This window comes from Dryobates pubescens, chromosome 4 (assembly GCF_014839835.1).
Source record: "Dryobates pubescens isolate bDryPub1 chromosome 4, bDryPub1.pri, whole genome shotgun sequence".
In the NCBI taxonomy this organism is placed as follows: domain Eukaryota; kingdom Metazoa; phylum Chordata; class Aves; order Piciformes; family Picidae; genus Dryobates; species Dryobates pubescens.
The window spans coordinates 42,051,826-42,072,462 of record NC_071615.1 but is presented as its reverse complement, the minus strand read 5'-3'; the positions used below and the strand labels follow the sequence as shown (position 1 = coordinate 42,072,462).

The following is a 20,637-nucleotide window of genomic DNA, read 5'->3' as shown; positions in this document are numbered from 1 at the left end:
TTCTACAAGCATAATAGTTCACTCTTTCTAGACTGTCTTCATACATGCAACAGTTTAGTGTTTAACTGAAACAGAGCTGACAGGATGAGAAACTGGGTCTTCCCAGGTTGCTGTTGCATGCCAAATGGAAAAAGCTTTTTGTGTAGCTGTATAGATAAATGCAAGATTTCTAATTCTATTTCCACTACAACTACAAGGAGATATTCAACCTGATTATCCCATTTGTGTTCAAATTGAGTTCTGGACTGGCCTTCTGCCTAAAGTGCCAAGGGATAAATCTAGTTACTCTAAGAGGAGTTGACCATGTTAGGAATGATGCAGACAACTCAGTGCAACAGCCTGGCCTCATCACAGTTGAGGCCCAGGGCAGGTAGGAAGTCACTTGAGAGTTCATGTCCTGGCATCGTTCTCTTGCCTGTTCTCGTTTCTGTCTTTTGTATTTTTGCTCCAGGGCATCTTGCAAGACGAAGGTGCACAAACTTCAGGCATATCTAGAATCAGTTTCATTAAAGCCTTTAGGAGTTTTGGAGAACTATCAGGGCAGGTATTTTGCAGTAGCAATAGTGAACTAGATGCCTTTGGGATTATTGCTCAGCTACCATACACATTTAAGAAGCTACTGAAGGCAAAGCATAATTTAGAAGCTCTGCCTCCTTGAGGTTTTCTGTGTGCATGTGAGAACAAGGCATGTTCCGCATATGGGGTGCTTTTGTGTCTAGGATCAGTACAAGGTCAGATTCTGGCCATCTTTCCATCAGATATCAGCGAACTTGCCCTCAAATGATGGCGGGCCAAAGCAGATTTGGACATCCCTTGTCCTGACTTCTCGTGTAGGCAAAGGCTACAGGTCTTTACAACTTTGCTTTTACAGCTTCCTCAAATTTGAAATCCCACAGAATTCTTTTGCCAGCTCTTTATCCCAACCTGGAACATGCAAGGAGAAAATTCTCCCTTTTCTGCACCCCATACGTTGTTTAAAACCACAACAATCAGTCACTTCTCTACACTTGGGCTTCTGCTTGCACTAGCACAGCCAAAGCTCCCGAGTTTGGTGTTTCAGAGTTTCGTGGAGGGGTTATCCCTTCAGCTCCAGTCCTCACAGTCTTCTACTACACTTTGAGCAATGCCCTGTTGACTGAGACGGGCAGAGGCAGAGTTGAGTCTTTTCTTTTATCACCACTGTTAACCTGCAACATGCCTAACAGGACCAAGTTTAATGCTGTCCTGAAGTTCTGGTTTAGAAGGGTCTTCTCTATCTTTGAGCATAGACTATTGCTTGTTAGGCACCAAGAATGTAGTCTGGGTGCACAACAACTTGAAGTGGGAATAGCTGCTGCCCAGATGAGTAACCAGCTCTCGGAGAGGCGGTGTCATCCCAGAGCCTGTGAGTTTGGCATTCTTTCCCTACTACATTGTGTTCTGCTGTTGTGATTCATGTCCATGGTAGTTGCAGTGGCTGCATCCCTTTCTTCCTCAGCTGCAGTGGCCCGAGGATGTGGTATGCAGAGCTATTTATTAGCAAGGCAATGGGAAGAGAATATGCCACTGTTTACAACCTCTGCTGCAGCGCTCCCGAGAGTTTAGGCATACCCCTGACACCAATAGTCACAGATGATTGTTGCCTTGGATCTGGGAAACAGATCTCAGTGGAAGCTAGTATAGATAACTACTTTCATTCACTATTTTGCTGTGAAGAAGGTACAGCCCAGTCAGATTTTATTAATTTTTTTTTTTTCCCCTTTCCCCCCTTTCTTTTCAAGAGCCAAAATATTTGGGATGCTGGAAACTTAGCTACTGTCTCTTAAAGTCAACATCCCACCTGGTTTTATAATTCAGCAGTTACTAATCATTTTTCCTTAAAGTATCTATTCCCCTGAGCCCCACAGCCTGGGCAGATTGTCTCATGGTGCACGTGGAAAATTGCCATTGGAATCAAAAGGACTAAGCTGGCTACTGTCTGCCCCTGACAAATTTGGACATAGTTGCAAAACTCCAGCTGGAGATGATAGCTGTGAGTAGTGTTTTATCTGCTGCTCTTGGCAAACCCTTCTGAAGTGTTTCGCTGGAGCAGAAATCTCTGATTCCAGGGCAGTTGACGGTGACAGTAGTTGTGCTGAATTTTTGAATGGCTTCTTTGTGTAGTCTTTTGCCATACAGGAAGACGATGGCTCTTGTCCCCTAGGACCTGCAGTATCCCACCTAGGTCAGAGCCATGTGCTAGATTATTCCACGCTCTTCAGGTGGAGTTTGACTTACCCAAAATACTGAGCGCTCTCAACTTCAAGGTCCCAAAATGTCTGTGTTCTTACCCATTCCAGAGTAGTGTGACCCTGAGCAGGTTTTCAGGACATGAGCTAGAAATGAGATGAAATAAGCTGCCACTCTAATTATCACATCATACAACCTTTTGGACTTGTTTTTATATGTCATTGCAGTGGTGACCTGCAAGATGTTGGATCTAGCATGTACGCAGTGATAGGGCTGGTGAGCATGATTTAAAAGATGGTAAAGAACCTGAACCGCAAAGGCTGTGTGGTACCAGGCTTATGGTCTTCACAGAGCATCTCTTCAGTGTCTCAATAGAAATGTTCTTCTGATGCCTCTAGGAGATGCTGACTAGATCTGGTTAACATTTCTCAAGTATTAACTGATGAAGGGCAAGGAATAAGGAAATAGATGTGTTTTACGATCAGCAAGATTCATGAGCTTAGTCTCAGTGGACGTTCTTTTTGCTACCTAGCACTGACATGTTCCCCAGAAAAGGGAACTGTGTGCTGGTTGGAGGAATACTGTTCCCATGGTGCTGTTTAGATCTAGGCAGTTTGATTTTTCACTTTAAACAACTGAGCAAGCTGAGATGATTTTTAAACGTGCTGTAATGGATTGTAAAAGTAAGCTGCTTGCTCTAACTGGAGGCTTTATCCCATGACTTGGGTTGTTGGTTTTTGGTGTTTGGGTTTTGTTCCCCCCGCCTTTTTGGAGGAGTGGTGATTGTGCCTTTTTGGTTTTGTTTAGTTCAGCATCCTTAAAAGATTTCTGAGCCAATTAATTGCTTTACCTGCTTCTGGGTGTAATAAAAAAAAATATGCTTAGGCAGATAGCTCTTCTCTCCACCACTTCTTAGCTCTACAGAGCTGTAATAGCTTTTTGGTTTGGGGGTCTTTTTTAAGCAATATTTCTACTGAAAAGCAGAATAATAATGATTTCTGTTGAATTGCTCTGCAGTTCCCTGGTTTGTCATGCAGTCGTCAGAGTTTGACAGCAGTGCTTCCTAGCTTGGTACAAAGACTTATTTTATAAGAATAGTTACTGCATTTATTAGTGAAAATGCTTTGTCAAGGCTGTGAACTGAGAATACTTTCTGTGGAGTTTCTTGAAGTTCACTAGATTGCAGTAAGTGCATTCTCTAATGGAAAGCATTTTTGCAGGCTCAAGGGAGGATCTATGGGAAACTTAAAGAAGAAAATTTCTTTGGACCTAAAGAAGAAGTGAAACTTGAGGCTCATATAAAAGTGCCATCCTATGCTGCTGGTAGAGTTATTGGAAAAGGAGGCAAAACTGTAAGTAGCTGAAAGAAAACTTCTAGTGGTGCTGTGTTTCTTATTCCAGTGTGTGGACATAAGGTTTAAACCTATAGCTAATCCTTTGGAGTTACATTCAAGCAGGTTGTTATTTTCTTAGTTGTATTTGAGATTTCCTTCCTTCTTCCTAGCAGAGAGTCGAGAGAAGCCAATCTCCTAGAATGATTTTCATAATAATACAAAAAGATCTTAGCAAAAATCAATAGCCCCAGTCAGATCTGGGGGGCTTTTATTAATGGAAATGTAATTCTCCTGTTTAGAATGCACACACTCCCAGTCAAGACCTGCTCCTGTGAACTTTAGGTTATGCCAGATATTGCAAACAGTTTTCATGCATCTCATTTAATTGAAATCAAATCCCACGTCTCCAAAGGTGGCATTGCTGGACAAAACTGAGTGTAAAAGCATACTTTCTAAATAAGTGGTAAGAAATTAAGACACATTCAGACCTCACTATTGTGGAACCCCCACCTCCTTCCCCAATTAATTTGCTTCATCTTAACTGATGACGCTCCTTAGGCTCAGTTCGTGACACAAAATAAGAGCTTTTTCAGCCTTGAAAAGCTGCTAATACTGAAGTATTTTTAGTTGTAAATCGGGTGCTAGATGATATTTGCAAAGGAATGGTTTGCTTTTGGCTCTCTGACCTGAGTGCAGTGGGGTCTTGAAGTTAAGTGTAGGAAGGCAACATGCTAAGAGGTTTAATGACAAAGTTACCTGAAAAGTTGGTCGTCTAAACCATCTATGATTAAATAATCACAGAAACACAGAATGTTAGGGAATGGAAGGGACCTCGAAAGGTCATCTAGTCCAACCCCCCTGTCAGAGTAGGATCACCTAGAGCAGATCACACAGGAATGCATCCAGGCGGGTTTTGAATACCTGCGGAGAAGGAGACTCCCTTGGGCAGCTACACATTTTTTAAGCAGAATGAGTATATATGGGAGAGAGACTCTGATCTTAGCTTAGAGGCTGCTGAAAAGAATTTGGCCACTTCCCATTGCTCCTTCTGGAGCTCTCCATCTTGTAGAGACTTTTCAAGGAAAAATGTAGAAATAATTTGACTTTCTTCTACCCTACATTTATACATTGTATGACTTTTCTGACCTTAAACTCGTAAACTCAACTGTAAACACTATTTGCTTTTTAAAGTAATGTGTTTAACACCTTCTGTGTTGTATTTAGTCTTTAAAACACTTCTACAAACCTAGAGAAGCTGGTGCTAATTTATGTTAGAGACACAAGAGGCTCATCTTGCAGAGTGCACACTGCTGCACAAAGATGCTTTCTGCTAGGGGGTTTCTTTTTTTAACCACAACTTGTTTCTGTGGTCAGCAGTATTTCTGAGGTTTGGTGGTTGTGGATTGTTTGCTCGTTTAAGATTTTCTGATTTCTACCATCTATTAACAGGTAAATGAGCTTCAAAACTTGACAAGTGCAGAAGTTGTAGTCCCTCGTGACCAGACACCTGATGAAAATGACCAGGTGGTTGTGAAAATAACTGGTCACTTCTATGCATGCCAGGTAGGAGGACTGGAATGAATTTCTGTATTCCCTTCATTTTTCTGTGGTCTGTCTTTTATATCCATGTGCAGAGCCAAGGGAGGGAAGGCTTTTACTCAGGATACAGAAAGCACTGCTTGCCAGGCTCCTCTAGTTGTATTGCTACCATATGCTTTCCTCATGCCTGAGAGAAGGGTTTACAATAGTATTGCAGTTACATATGTTAAGCAAGCTCCTTAAATTCTCCTATCGATATGTAGGCTCTGGCCCTGCTAAAACTTCCAACTCAGAAAGGAGGTGGGAGGAATGCCAAGTCATGTAAGCCTGACTTTCTGGACTCTGGTGTATAAAAATGTTGCCCACCCTCTATTAAGACAGTGGTTCTTGCAAAACATTAGTATCTCCAGAGGAGTAAAATCAAACTACTTTGTAGCTTCAACAGTCTTAATGTCAGCAGTAATCTTCCTATGTTTACACTTTCTATAGACACATCTATATGATGTGAAAACTGACCATGCAGGTAGTTGTGGTAGGTGGAACAAAGTTAGAAATGAAGTTGTACATCCTGACTGTTCCAAGCATGGTTTGAGTAATGAGCTACCTTCTTAGAACTAGCCGTTCATTCAGTTACTCCAGATTGTTTTAATCCGAGTAGCCTCTCTAGCTGGTCGCGAACAGCAGTGGCTGCAGCACGGCATCATGATGGGTCGTTTATTCTTTATGTCCTTCAGCTTGCTCAGAGAAAAATTCAGGAAATACTGGCTCAGGTAAGAAGGCAGCAGCAACAGCAAAAAACATTGCAAAGCGGACAGCCTCAGCCAAGACGGAAATAAAGGTTTAGGAAACGGCCCAGCAGAGACAGATGCCAGACCAAAGACAGACTGTGCGACAAAGAGACGGGTGGTGAGCACCTGTCGAAGTTATATGCAGAAGATCCACCAAGCCAATCACCTGTTCGAGGACCAGGCAACCGTTGAACGCTGTCTCTGAGAATGTATTCTTTAGGCTCTCTCAAACTTTTGAAACCCAGCTTTAAAATAAGGACCCCTTCACTTCCCTTTTGTTCTATTCTCACAACTTAACATAAACTCGTTAGTCTTTTTTATTCTTCTTATTATTCCCCAACAATTTTAGAACTTGGTTTAATGAAGCTTTCTCTTCTGAGTTCACTGGTTTAAAAAAAAAAAAAAAGAAAGAAAAAAAAAAGAAGAAAAGAGGAAAAAAAAAAGATGAAAAAAAGAGAAAAAAAAAGAGGGAAAAAAAAAGAGGAGAAAAAAAAGAGGAGAAAAAAAAGAGGAGAAAAAAAAGAGGAAAAAAAAAAAAAGAGGAGAAAAAAAAAAGAGGAAAAAAAAAAAAAAAAGAGGAAAAAACTACCCAACAAACCACCAACAACAAAAGGCATTGCTCTTATAGGTCCATTGTAGAAGCGACACATCTGAGGGGGGGAGGGGGGATGGGCTAGGGGGGTGGGCTGGGGTTTAGGGGACAGGTATTGACAAGAGTTTAAGTGTTAGTCCCAATGTGGAAACAAATGGCATTTTTTTAAAAAACAATTTGGTTGCATTTTATTTGGTTTTATTTTTATTTTCTTTTTTTTTATTATTTTGGTTTTTTTTTTTTCATAACACTGCCATGAATAACCTAAGGGAAGTGTTGAATGGTGTTGGCCAGGGCATAAAAAGATAAATATGCATTTTTTTACTAAACTACCTCAGGCATTTAGTACCTCAATGAGAAATTGTTCCTTTTTATTTTTTTTGGGTTTGTTTTTTGTTTTTTTTTTCTTTTATTTTTTTTCCCTCCTTTTTATTTTTTTTTTTGGGGGGGGGTGGGTGGGGTTGTTTTGGTTTTGCTTTTTTTTTGGTATTTTGTATACTTTATAAAGCTAATAGTTCTTGAGCATTTTATTTTTTTATAAAAAGAGAAAAAAAAAAAGAAATAGAAATTAAAATGGAATCAGCCACCAGCCAGGAGTACCTTAAATACTTATTGGGGTAGGGGGGTGGGGGGGGGGGGGGAAGAAGAAGAAAAGAAGAACTATAGTAGAGCACTTCTAGCTGTTGGCTGATGGGAGTAAAGTGGGGTAAAAAAAAATAATAAATAAATAAAAAAAAAAGAATAAAAAAAAAATACAGCCTCAGATGATCTGAGGGCTTCAACACCATCATTTAATATAAAAAAAAAAAACAAAAAACCAACAAAAACCAACAAAAAAAAATGCAGTGAATGTTCAAAAGCTAGCGAACGATGCCAACATTCTGAGAGCAGCAATGCCGGTTAGTTTTCTTTTAAGATGGGATGGAAAAAAAGAAGTTTGTGACGGTACTCTTTTTTTTGGGAACAGGACAAGGAAGTGATGGCAAGAGGCTGGGGTTGGGGTAAAAATTTAGAAGGCTGCAAGAGGCTGAATTTTTTTTTTTTTGTGTGTGCTACTTGATTGAATGCATGAACCCTTTGTGCCTTTGACCATCACTACCTAATGATGCTACATTTAACCATTTGCAGCCCATTTGGACTTTGCCATTTTGTTCAAAGAGCAAGCTTCATCTTCAGTTGGATAGAACACTCGATCCGGTAGAGCGCGCGCTGGAGGCCCCGAGGGCCCCTGCCGCCTGCAGATCGCACCATACTGCTTTCAGTTACCACGATGGGGGAAGGTCAAACAGCGTTTGATCGCATTGAAAGATAAGGAAAGGCTAAGTTTACATATCCAGCCGCTGTTATGGGCCACACTAAGCCACTTTGAAGGTTTTGAAAACTAGTAACGAGAAACAAAACAAAAAAAGAAACAAAACCAACAACCTCTCTAAGCCTGGCTTATAATAGATGCAGCAGGATTTATGCACGTTCTGCAACCAACCATTAGAGGAGGAGAAGAAGAAGAAAAAAATACTAGAAAATAACAAACCCAACATCAAAGCAACCATCAAAAGGCAGGGATCACGGTGGGGGGGGGGGAAAAGTTAACCAAATTTATTATTCTTCTGGTTGGTTTTTTTTTTTTTTCCCCCTTTTTTTTTCCCCCCTTAATTTCCGAATGTAATTTGAACGACGATTGTGGTTAATAGCGACACATTCAAGTTTCTACAATAAACTTCAGTCTACCTCAGTTTAAGAGAAAAAAAAAAAAAAAAAAAGAAAGAAAAAAAAAAAGAAAGAGAGAAAAAAAAAAAGAAAAAAAAATTAAAAAGAGAAAAAAAAAAAAAGAGAAAAAATAAAATGTGGCAACACATGGTGCATAAAGACTGCTGTGTGCGCGCGCCCGCGCGCCCGTATGCGTGTGGTCGACGGAGCCATGCTATTACCTCTGAACTTTGGGTTGTGTTGTTTGTTGTTTTTGTTTTTTTTTTCCCTCTTGTTTGTTTGTTTTTTGGGTGATGATTTTTTTGTTTTTGTTTTTTTGGTGCATGAGATGATCAGAATCACCATGCTGCACTGATTTGAGGGGCACAACGAGCAAAAAAAAAAAAAAAAGAAGTGGGGGGAAAAAAAAACTATAGAAAAAGGAGTAAAAAAAAAACAAACAAACAAACATTTGTTTCATCATTTTGTTATCTACCTCTTAGGTTCACGTTGAAATAGAGGCATTACTACATAGACTAGAGAAGTTTTTGGTTGTTTTTTTTTTTTCCCAAAGATCATTGTTGTACAGGTTAGGTAATTTTGGAAATGGTCTGAAGTGTGTTTTTTGGGGTTCGTTTTGGTTGTTCTTTTCTTTTCCTGCATCTCTCCTTTACTAATTGGTTTAAAACCCACAAACTTATGTTGTAGTTTTAGCGAAGAAAAACGAGTTCCTTTTTTGCCTTTTGTTGTGTTTTTTTTTTTTGACAGTGACCTTCATCTAGCCTTTAGGATAACTCTCTTCTCGTTTCGTTTCCATGAGAATTTAAAGTTACTGAAGTATGAGAAGTCATAGCATTTTGATTTTTGTTGAGGCTCGAGTCAGGCTGACATTCCTTTCTTAACATTGGAGAAGGATCTGACTTTATTTTCCATTTGAAAAAATGACTTTACGAATAGGCGCTGCATTTGCATCTGCTGATTTAAATACTGTCATCTCTTAAATTCCTAGACTTAGGTTTTGTTTTTTTTTTGTTTCTTTTCGATTGAGACTTGGTAATTTGGAGTATTTGGGAATAGCTAGCAAGTAAATACTGTAAGTGATTTCAACATCTACAAAGTATGGATCATTTTTCATCTGTAATGTGCCCCCCAATGCAGCTCCACTTGCCAGATGCCTCTGAATGGAATAAAGAGTTTAACTCCTATCATCAGATTTGTGTGGTTTTTGTTGCCTTTTTGGGGTGGATTTGGGTGTTACTGTTTTGGGGTGTTGTTTTTTTTAGTTAATGAGGCAGAGGGAGACTGTTCCAGGTGTTTGTGGGACTTTGATCAAGTTGGTTTTCTGTCCATAACAATGACCGGATGAGGATGAAGTCACCCACAGATATTTCATAGCTGCCTGCAGCCTGGTTACAGTGACTGCACTTACCAATAGAAACAGCACCTTCTGTGGGTGGTAAATTAATCTTCTCCCTCTCATATAACACTGCTATTCAGTCTCTGCTGCAACCTGGAGTTCATGGCTTCGGTCTTGGGCAGATCACATAGGCTGGCTGGCTGTGGAGGAAACACATTCTCAACAGTCCTAACTCAGGGCAAACGTGAACGGATCTTAAGTCTGAAGTGAGATCTGAATTGCAGTTAAATTTGTTTGGACTGTTTTTATCCAGTCTTTAGAGCTCTGAGTGATGAAGCTGTGTAATGAACACAGCCTTAGGAAGGAACCAGTTACAATAGCAAGCCCTCCTCTCACCACCCCACCAGACACACACCAGTTGCCAGGGAGGTGGTTGGAATGGATGGAATGGAATTGGAGCCCTGTGAATATTATGTGGAATAGAAATGAGCCCAGATGTTTAACTGAAAGCTGGAGAGGGAGGGCTCAGGGAATGAAGAATCATCATGAATAATGTACTTCTGTATCTTATAGGGGAAACCCACACTTCTTTTTCAAATGCTTGTACCCTCCTACTGGTGGTCACAGCTCATTTATTGGGACCAACCAGCAGAGTGAATTGATGTCTGTAGAAGACCCTGCATAGGGTATTGCATTTCACAGGCAACTCTTAAGGTCATTTCTCCATGCCAGTATTGAGCGCTCCCTTCAGAAACAGCATCCCTGCCATGTGAGCAACACAAGAAGCCTTCCTCTGTGTGGCTGGTGCATTTGTGACAGCTAAACCCGTTCTAAGCATTTGCTCAACCATGATGGTTTTATTTGCTTCTAACCTTCCAAAGCTTTTTTTCCTAAGCTGCAACTTCCAAGGCATGTGCTCTGTGTATTAGTTGTTGTCACATGAAGGATGATCTCAACAGGGTCCTTGGGCATAGGATTTTTGAATGAACATGGCAAATTGTGGCTGGGCTGTAGCTGTTAGTAAAACTGATGGATGCAAACACTGCTTGACAAGGAAGTGACTCAAGTTCCACCCTGATACCTGTGTCTTTGGTTCACCTCATGATCAAGGGCTCTTGCACAAAGCTAAATCTTCATCTACTTCTGTGCAGGACTGAATGATCAACCTAGAGAGTCACTGGACAAACTGCTTGGTATTTCTATTTCACACAGAAATCACCCAATCCACAGAACTGAAGCCATTCCCAAATCTTTCCCTCCAAAGTAGCTTTAATGTTGTGTGGTACTGATCATCCAGGTTGTTCATTCTTAGGTTCCAGCTTTTTAAGCATATCAGGCCAAAAGCTCACCAAGTCAGACAGGCAACCTGGCTGGGGCACTGCAGTGGCTCAGCTCAAGACTGCTTCTGGAGAATGAGGAAGTTCTTAAGCTACCTGTTCTGATTACTTGATAGCAGCCAGTGGATGTTTCATTATAAATCCTTTTCACAATGTGCTGTGGCAGTAAGTTCACTTTTTCATTTCTCTTACTCATTTTTTGTCTCCTCAGTTCACTTTTTTTGGGTCTTGTTTCACAGGCTATTACCTTTTTCCAGCTGTAGTTCTGTCCACAAGGAAGCTGCTCCCCCTTGCTTACTGTTCTTGGGTGCTCTTTTGTTACTGTGCTCTCCCAAGACAAGGTACTGCACAGAGTTCTGGTTACTAGATGTGGGTTCGTACGATGGCATAAGGTTTGCCGAACCGGCCTCTGTTCATCTCGTATTACCTGTCTTCAGCAGCACTGAAAGGAGAAGGCTTTCAGGAACTGATCTAAAGTTACTCCTACATCTCCCTTCTAGGATGAAATACCCACTTTGGAATCCCTAACTGTACCACAGCTAAGGTTACCTTTCCCCCCACTGGATTATTGACAAGCATATCGAAGCCTTTTGAAAATCTTTTTCAGCCACACTATCCACCCATACTTCCATTTTATGGCCAAAGATGTTTTGTCTGCATAGTTTAGCTACACTTAACAAATGCTCCTAGTTTAATTTGCAGAACTATCTGCTGCCTCATATCAAAGAGCTGGTGCACTCAGGGGCAGTCTGAAATGACTGGAGAAGGTTTTGAGGAGGTTTACTGAAAAAAACACCCTAAAAGTGACCACACAGAAGTGTGCATGCTCCCTTCCCCCTGAACAACACAACCACAGGCACAAAACCCAAGATCACTTTGAGCATTATGAACAGCAGCTGCTGTGCAAGGAAGAGATGTAGGCAAGGCTTGAAGTAGCTCATGGGTCTGTAGGAGAAAAAGGTGACTACCCTCAGGATCTACTTCCTGCTTCCCAGTTTATGGTAGCACAAGCTCCATCCTGCAGCAGAAAGATGCATCTTGTCTTACTTGGACAAGGTCTGTTAATATCTGGAAGCTCCTCTGACCATGCAGCACTCAAGACTAAACACACTGAGCAGTGACTTCTGAAGGTGCTGAGCAGTTCACTAGCAGCACGTAATGCTCACTGACCAATGGTTTCCTTTCCAACTGGTTTTGTCTTGAAAGGAGCTGAAAGTATTCACTGCCGTAGCACACTGCCTCTGTGTCCTTTTCCAGCAACTAGGTGAGAGGAAAACTAGGAGAGGAACCAACTGCACACTTAGAAGAAGCTGAATGTTTTAAAGCGAAGACAATGAATTGGAACTCTGCAGGATTTTATTTTTCATTATTAAAACCAGATTTGCCTTGGCTGAAAAACAGACTTAATGTTGTGTTAACTAAGACATTTATTTGTCACTGCTGCTCTTGGCTTTCGTGTGCTCAGTAACACCAGTCTGTTTTCTCATCTCCTTCAATTTGGAGCATGACTGACTTCATTGTGACCAGAAGCAAATGGCTTACTACAAGAAGCCGTATCTGAACTGTACTATTTCATTGTATTGCTTTCCTTGTAGCACTTAGATCTTTTTTGCACTGCTGCCACAGGCAGGGCTTATAAAGATACTAGAAAACCAATGTAGAGGCTGAGCATGAATTTCAGGGTAAGTAGTTTAAGCAGCTGTCTGCCCCACTCTTCTCACTGCAAACTCCACTGAGACAGTGACTCCTCCACGAAGAAAAGAAATCCTTATAACGGGATTCCTTCTTTGATATTTTATGGTCAGACTTAATCTTAAAGGTCTTTTCCAACCCTCATGATTCTGTGATTCTGCTAATTTTTGTAGCTTTGTGAGAGCTTTACCTATGCACATCTGCCAAATCCACTGCTTTGCACTGATCAGCTGTAGTGACTGTTAAGTCAGCAATCAGGACAGTATCACTCTCAGATGTGTGATGCATGCTCAGTTATCTTTCCACTCAGCAGCTTCATTAAGTTCTTGTCTCAAGGTGGTCACTGCTATTAGATGTCAGGCCAAGTACAAAGTCTTCTGGTAGTGACTGTGACATCATCTGTGCTAACTGGTCATCATAGGAACCAAGAGTCCATAGCTTCTCCAACTCATAAACTTCTCTTGTCTCTGGCAGCATGAAGTGCGTAACTATGGTACCTGTGTGGAACAGAAACACACAACAGATTAACACGAACTGTACAGCACTGCTATACTTCCAGCTGCACACTTTGTCTTCCATCCCAGTTAGATGGAACAGGTCAGCTCATGGAGGTCTCTTAAACTGCTGACTCCAGTTCTCGAACAGTGCTAGGGATTGGTCAGTCCTTCAAAAGACTCCAAGACTCCAACCAGGACAATGAGAGGGACAATACTCTGGTTTAAATTAAAACACTAACACGAGAGTAGAGACCAAGGAAGTTATGACTTCTAGGGCACAGAAAGAATGGGAGGGGATAGGGAGGGAGAAAGGAGTTCCCTCTCCAAGGCTGCAGGTGAACTTTTGGCTTTTCTGTATTATACAGCCAAGTAATTTTTGCTCGCTTCTCAGGTGGTTTTTACAGCGCAGCAAGTGCAAATTCTGCATGCAATAAGGCTTTTCCTACAGGTTTTCATCAACTCTGTGTAAACAATATTTGAAAATGTTAATTCCACTATATTTCTAATGCATTTTTTCCTAGTTCTGCCCTTAAATTGAAATGGGTTTTCAGTTATAACTATCAAAATCATTGACAGTAAAGTAACCAAGGTTACTAGAGCTAACTAGCTTTGAAGTAGAAATGCTTTCTGAATGCAAAGTCTTTCGTGTTTGTGTGCAGAGTTCCACACTTGTAGAATGAAGACTTAAACTCAAGTTCTTAGGACTGAGGTTTTACCCTTGTCATGGTATTAGCTGGACAGTAGAAAAGCCTGTTCAGCACTTCACTACCAGGGCAGCATGCAAGGAGCCCTCACTCACTCAAACGGGGATTCCATCAACCTGAACTGACTGAGGTAGCTTTTTATCTTCCCACTACTGCTGTGTTCAATTTATTAAGGCCTGTTTTAGCCACTTGAAAAGCAGTCACTGCTTTCTTCTCAGTGCCAATGGTCTTTTGTGAAAATCTATTTAGTCTCTGAACTGAGTTCAAGCAACAACTGGAATTCCAAAACAGCAGAGTACCGTGAACTTTCCACAGCGAACCTGGCTCACAGTGAGATGCTTCCCTTAAAGAGCTTGTGTAGAACTTAGTATTTATCAGATTCACAAATATTTACCAAAATCAATGCACAGCCAGTCATCTGTCTCTTTCCCTTCAATCTGAGTATGAGGATCGCCTTCTTTTTTGTGAAGCTTGTACTGAGAAAAGAAATGGCAGAAAATTAAGGACTTTGTATTTATTTATGAACACTCCAACCTCACAGATAACCTGAACCACACTGAGTTGTTTTAAATCTCAAATGGGTTAGACTACTTAGTGCTGGTTATGGGGTCTGCACATGAGAAAGACAGTAACATACACAGTGGAAAATAAATACTGTTTTCTCAACAGGATTTACTATCAACTCTAGAATCCTAATGCTCAAAATTCCCATACACCTATCCATGAATTTTATAGGTGTCTGTTTTTTCTGAAGATGACTACTGAACACAACTGCTTTGCAGTATAAGAGTCTTCCAGTTACCAGCTCCCTTTAGCTGTCATCACTAAATTGTATTTCCTCTCAGATACTTTTCCTTGCTGTTTTACATTGGCTAGTTAAGGATGAAGAAATAGAGACACCAAGCTGCTTGTCCTGTCAGATGGAAGTAGATGAAGCAGAAACGTTTCAACCCATGGCATGAGGAAGGCATTCACACAAACCTCCTCTCTGGTGTGTGCATGTTTGCAACACTCATTACAAAATGGGAGGGAAGCACGACCCACAAAGAGGTGAGGGAGGGGGCAGCTCCCAGCATTACTGCAAACACTCAGGACAAGGCAATGAGTTCCCTGTGCAACACGGTGGCTTTTATGGGTGCCAGCCTGGGAGGTTCAGATCTCCCTACCTAGTACATAAAGAACTTAAGCACCCACCAGAGCTGAAGAGATTTGACAGCTAGAGGTTTAAATACTGCCACTTTCAGATTTGGCCATTCCCTACTTGTTTCTTTACAAGCATCATCAATGAAAAAAACACAACAGAATGAAGACCATTGCATCTTCACAGAGCTCCTTTATTCAAATTTCTACTTCCATTTCTAGCTGAGCCAGTCTAATGAAAAAGACACAAAACCTTTTTCAAGCTGAAACTGAACAAAGGAAGCCCCAAAACACAAGGACAAACCCCCTGCATTTCACCACAAGGAAACGAGAGAAACTCCAAGCCTCAACCGGTTCTTTCTACCATGAAAGACAAAATACAAAGTATCAGGCTGTACCTGCATGGCTGGCTAGCACAGGAAAGCAACTGCCACAAAATGCACCTGTTCCTGCTCATTCCCACAAAACGCTAGCTGCTGCAGAATGCTCCCAGTTTGCAAACCAGAATGGACACATTTCAGTTCAGAACTAGTTCTCCCTTCCTTTCTTTAAAGATATTAATGAGCCTAGTGTGCACTGCCATCAGCTATGTAACAGAGGTTAGAAAGGCTGATGTCCTCCACAAGTTTCCTTCAGCCCTGTCTTTAAAAAGAGTGTAATGGTGAACAGATCATAAAAAAGCCCCTAATGGCTCTCCATGGGATTTGCAGGGGTAAGCAGCAGTTGGGACTGCCATTTACAAGCTACTGAGAGAAAAGCAGGAAGGTCTCACACTACAAATAAGCCCTTCTGCATTTTAACTTAAACCATGCACTACTATGTTTTTGGTGCTGCAGTGGTAAAGCTAGCCAGCAGCCTAGCAGTGCTCCTGAGCAGCTGAGCTGCTTTACATTTTATGCTTCAGCTTACTTTTCTCCTAGAAAACTCGGCAAGTACCCGAGTAGTTGACCAGGCTGTCCAGGAGGCCACCACACCTCCCCAGTGGCTCTGCCCCGGCAAGAGCTGCCCTTACAGCCACCAGAGGGAGCCACGAGTTGCAGCACTGCCAGAGCGGGCGCTGTTCACCCGTCTCTCCCAGACTGTTAATTTAAGACTTGCAAGTTATACAAGTAACAGAGTACCTATTAAGCACTCCAGTTTAATACATTCAAATCACACTAATAAAACTTGAGGCAAAATTTTAGTTTGCAAAGATGCATCGTCTGCAGAGAGCACAAGAAACTCCCTTCACCTGCTCAGAAAGGCACTGGAAAGCAATACCATCTCCTCCCCTCCTTCCCCTCAAGTCTCACTGCTGACACCAGTGGGACTGGAAGAAAGTAAAACCAAGAGCCAAAGCAAAACGAGTTCAAGAAGTGAAAGAAAGGTTGTGAAAAACAAAGGTTTAAACAGAGAGCTGAGATAGGGGCTAGCTGTATTTCTCATGCTGTGCTCTGTAACCTGGCAAGTTTAGGGAGCAGGGTTTGGGAACAGTCATACTGAGCTATGCTGAATGAGTGGGAACAGCTCTGAATCTTGCTGGATGGAAAACAAAAGCAAACATAGGTCATAGTCACCACTTTACATTACTCTTGTTTTGGCCACCAAACCGTGCTAATGTCATTGCTGTTCTAAACACCGAGGTCTGCTTTTAAAACAAACTGTCCACAGCCTGTGTAGTACTGGTAAGGAAAAAAGCACAGGTAGTTGGCAGATGTAGTCAGGACAAGGTGACATAAGGACAATCAGTTTCATCTTGCCTAGTACACCCCTATATGTGCAATCCTGGGGAAATTCCTTTCACATTTAAAGCCATTCCATAAACCCAGAGTGTGCAGCAGTAACTGTCTTACCATTTTCAGCATGTAATGTGCCATTGCATGGAGATGCCGTGTTGAAGATCCACTCACAATTACAAAATAATTGCAGTACTGTATTTCTGGAGGTAGCTGGATGACACAGATGTCTTTTGCATTTTCTTGCCTCAGAAGAGCTACAACAAAGTCAATGTTGAATGCTGGAAGAACAGTATCTGGAACAGACAGAAAAAAAAATACAGTGGCAACGTATCTTTGTAATTGCCAAAAAATCAACCACTTAAGAAGACACAAATTGCAATGGACTGAATTACAGCCTAAGGTAGCTGCTCACTATGGAGTTTGGTTTGATACTGACAATATAACATGAACTGAAGATTTAAAAAGAAATCATTGGTGAAACCAAAGTTGAGAAGTAAGCACTCCCCTGATAAATAACCTTGATAAAATCTGATTAAGCCTGATAAAAATCACTGGATATATCAGTTAGCAAACAGCAAACTTTCTTTTAGACAGTTTGCTTTTTTCTTGTTGTTAGTACTTCAGAGTCGATGCCATCATCAGGTATTTGTCAATTAAGATGAAACCTAAGTACTTCAACAAACATTATTAGAACAACAGAGCAAATTAAAAGTATTTCAGAACAATGCTTTTCAACAAGCCTGTGATAACACATGGCAGTGAAGTTAAAATCTTAAGTAGATGAAATCAGCATAATGAAAACAGCCAATGTGATGCAATGTAAAGCTGCTTTTTACCTTCACACAGAGTAAAGCCACTACTTTTTCTCTAGCCTGTTCTGCCAGAGGATTACAGTATCATAGACAAAGCTTGAGTCCTTTAACAGCTTCAGCAAGCCATCTTAGAAACTAGCAAATTAGTGCAACTACCTTCTGTTCACACCATGAAACGAGTTTATTTTTAATTTGCCCTAATTAGGTACATGCAAGTTGTGTGCACACTTAAGGTATAATCTGAATGTCAGCAATGCACGCCTGCTGCTATGAAGTGAGCGTTTAGTGCAGAGAGAGCATGAGCACAAACCCAAGCTTTGTATTTACCAATATAAAGAAAAAGAACAATAGCTGCATATAATTATATGCATGAATGGGGCTATGAAATTGGATCAGATCTCTGTAAATTAAAGCCTTTGAGCTTAGGGACTCATGCACTCTTTCAGCTTTTGCTGTGGTTACACATGCAGGGAATTAGCAGTGGCCACAGCTCCTCCAGATGCAGTGGTTACAAAAGTTAAATATTTGCCTGGTAGCCACATGTGAAGTCTCCAGTGCCTACTTAAGAGAATGAATGGTCTAAACAACACTGACATGCTCTGCCACACTGAACTGTCATGGTCAGGCCTAGGCTAGAAAAGATTTGTAGAACAGCCAGAACAACCCAGCTTGGTGCACACAATGCTTAACACCTATAACCAGCACAGTACTACTAAAACTCCTCCTCTATGCAAGGAAATTTCTTTCCAAGCATCTGTCAAAGAAAACCAGCTCTAACTCGGCACCACCGCCCTCACAAAAGTTCCTGCACAAAAGCGTTCTAGCTACCGGGTCCCCACTTTACAGCAGGCCTTCATTGGTGATGCTGCTTCAGCACAAACGCCGTGACCCTGAAACCTGTGGTGTCGGCCGAGATTAGGACGATGCCACCGCACTAGGGACCCCAGGGTCCTCCCGCAACTGCAGAATGCGATTCCAAACCTCCCGAGCAGTTACATCCCTCACAAGGCGTTACGCTGCGCTAAGGGAACCTCTCAGAGCTGGAGGGCGCAGTGCAGAGCCGAGCGCCTTCCGGCCGGCGGCCTCCTTGCCGTGCCGTCTCTCGACCACGCTCCGGCCTGTCAGGCCAGCGCCTCCCCTTGCTTGGGAATCGTTGGCACCGCATCAACCTGCGTTGCACGCCGCGTTAGTGCCAGCTGCGAGGGCGCTCGAGCAGCGCCGTGCTGGCGGGAGGCTAGGGGGGCTCGACACACGCTCTCCAGCATCTCCTGTGAGGCCGCAGGCCCGCGGGAGCCCTCCGAGGACACCTCGAGAACGGTCAAGCATGATAATCATGACAGAACCAGGCTGAAGTCCCGAGCAGGAAATCAAAAGACCCACGATCGGTGTCGTGCACCGAGAGGACCCGCTGGTTTACCCCGGCAGCTCGGCCTCAACAGCTGAGCCACAATTCTCCGGGCCCTACCTGCCGTCTGCCGCCGCTCCACCGCCACCGCCCCCAGTGCCCCGGCACCGCCGCCTCCCACCCCCGCGCAGCTCCTGTGGGCAGCTTCGACCACCCGGGGGTGCGGTTGAAGCCGAAGGGGGCCCGCTGGCGCGGCGCACAGAGGCCGCAACAGCCGGCGGCCCACACACACCGCTCGCCACATGCCCGCCGCCGCGCTCGGGCACCGCGGCCCGGCCCGCCCCGCTCCCGCACACCGCCCAGCGATTGGCCAGCGGCGCCGGCGTCCTTCTCGTCTCGCTGGTTCATCCCGCCATCAGTCGGGCAGCGCCGCCGGGCGCGTGCGCAGGGCACGGCGCGTAGCGGCGGCCGGGGCCGAGCCGGGCTCGGTGCCGGCTGGGCGGGAGCCGGGGGACCCCCCCAGAGAGTGGGGATGTGCGGTTCCCGCCCCTCCGCCGTAAGTGGCTGGATAACCGACGGTGGTAGCAGGTGTGCGGAAGTGAGCCCAGGTAAATCCCGTTGTGTTTTCTGGAGCTTATCTGACAGTTACCTTTTGGTGAGAGGAAAGGAGATGTACTCTTTTAAAATCATTAGATGGTTTATTTGTCAACGCAGCACTTAGATTCCATTGTATAAAAGTGAAGACCTATGAAACGGAAGTTACAGCAAGGAAAACCAAAACCAAATTATGAAAATGTAATATCCTGATAATGATAATTAAAGGAAGATAACAGAAGTTACTCTGTATAGTTAAAGGCTAAAAAAGCTCTTAGGAATGCCTGAAAGCTGTTTTCTCTGCAAAAGCTAAAGACGACTCTCAGCTCCTAACATGGTGAGACAAGATACTTTGTGCATATAGCCTCAGTCAGCGGCAGTCTGTGTCATCACTGATCCAAAGGGATTGAGCCGTGACATTTAATGTTTTCATTCTCCATTACAGGGCATCTTAGACTTTCCACTAAACCCCTGTCCTGCTAGAGCAACAAATACAAGTTACAGCCCTTCCTGTCAGCAGCCTGACTGATAAAAAAAATACTGCCTGAATGTTATATCTTTTGTTAGGAAATGTGTTTTCTGTTGAAGTCAGAGAGTAGCTTTAGATGCCCTGATGTTGTGTATAAGGGGGATGGAACAATGGCAAATGTGGTTCTTTTAAGAATATAACTGAAATGGCCACAAATGAATTAAAGTAATTGGGGAACTTGGAAACTAAGAAACTAATTTCACAGGTGTGTTGGAATCTGCATTTTTTATATTCTTAAGTAGTTTAAAAGTGTGTGTGCACGCTAGAAATATGGTAATGAAGGCTAGATTCAGATTATGACTGATGAGCGTTTGACAGGTCTGCTAAGATACCAGGGAAATATGTTTATGCTTATATACTGCCTCAGGAACTGAGAACAGCATGAATCAGAGATGTTCCAAGGTACACTTAATAAAATATATTGAAATATAGAACTTAAAAGAGCACAGTGTTTAAAAAAGGGTTGTGTTTGGTCATTTGCCCAGCCCCCCCCACCCCCGGAAAGTTAATTTCGTACTGATAATACTTGTTAATATTCACAGCAAGGCTCATATAGAAAATGAGCTACTTAAAGCCATTTTTTTGTTGATTTTCTCATTTCAATGAGCCTTTTTAGTAACCTATTCCATTCTACAGATAAGATGCTCTCCTTCTTTCATCATCCAGTAATCTAGCCTTCAGCAGTTTGCTTCTGGTCTTGCACTGTGCAACACCACAATGCAGAATGATGAGCATGTGTAGCTAGATAGCTACACAGACCAGATA

General features: G+C 42.5%; 2 protein-coding genes across 3 annotated transcripts in view; one reads left to right on the top strand and one right to left on the bottom strand.

Annotated features, from left to right (window-relative positions):
* IGF2BP3 (insulin like growth factor 2 mRNA binding protein 3) overlaps positions 1-6,251 on the top strand; it is a 120,196-nt gene extending 113,945 nt beyond the window's left edge. For both annotated transcript variants that reach the window (XM_009908687.2, XM_054161184.1), the window contains exons 13-15: positions 3,429-3,560; positions 4,992-5,105; positions 5,816-6,251. In XM_009908687.2, the coding sequence (XP_009906989.1) occupies positions 3,429-3,560; positions 4,992-5,105; positions 5,816-5,917 (348 nt within the window). In that variant the 3' untranslated portion in view covers positions 5,918-6,251. The remainder of the gene's footprint in view (positions 1-3,428; positions 3,561-4,991; positions 5,106-5,815) is intronic.
* A 5,685-nt stretch (positions 6,252-11,936) lies between these two features.
* Positions 11,937-19,077, bottom strand: MALSU1 (mitochondrial assembly of ribosomal large subunit 1). Its single transcript, XM_054161183.1, has 4 exons — positions 18,870-19,077; positions 16,707-16,885; positions 14,129-14,210; positions 11,937-13,030 (listed from the first exon to the last, which is right to left on the bottom strand). The coding sequence occupies exons 1-4, from the start codon at positions 19,051-19,053 to the stop codon at positions 12,852-12,854; spliced, it is 624 nt and encodes a 207-aa protein (XP_054017158.1). The 5' UTR covers positions 19,054-19,077; the 3' UTR covers positions 11,937-12,851.
* Between the last annotated feature and the right edge of the window lie 1,560 nt (positions 19,078-20,637).

Excerpts from the sequence above, each read along its gene's own strand:
- MALSU1 (XM_054161183.1), bottom strand. The coding sequence starts at position 19,053 with ATGTGGCGAGCGGTGTGTGTGGGCCGCCGGCTGTTGCGGCCTCTGTGC. Across the intron at positions 16,886-18,869 it reads GGAGCGGCGGCAGACGGCAG|ATACTGTTCTTCCAGCATTC; the intron begins GTAGGGCCCGGA and ends TGTCTGTTCCAG. Across the intron at positions 14,211-16,706 it reads CACATTACATGCTGAAAATG|TACAAGCTTCACAAAAAAGA; the intron begins GTAAGACAGTTA and ends TTCTTTTCTCAG.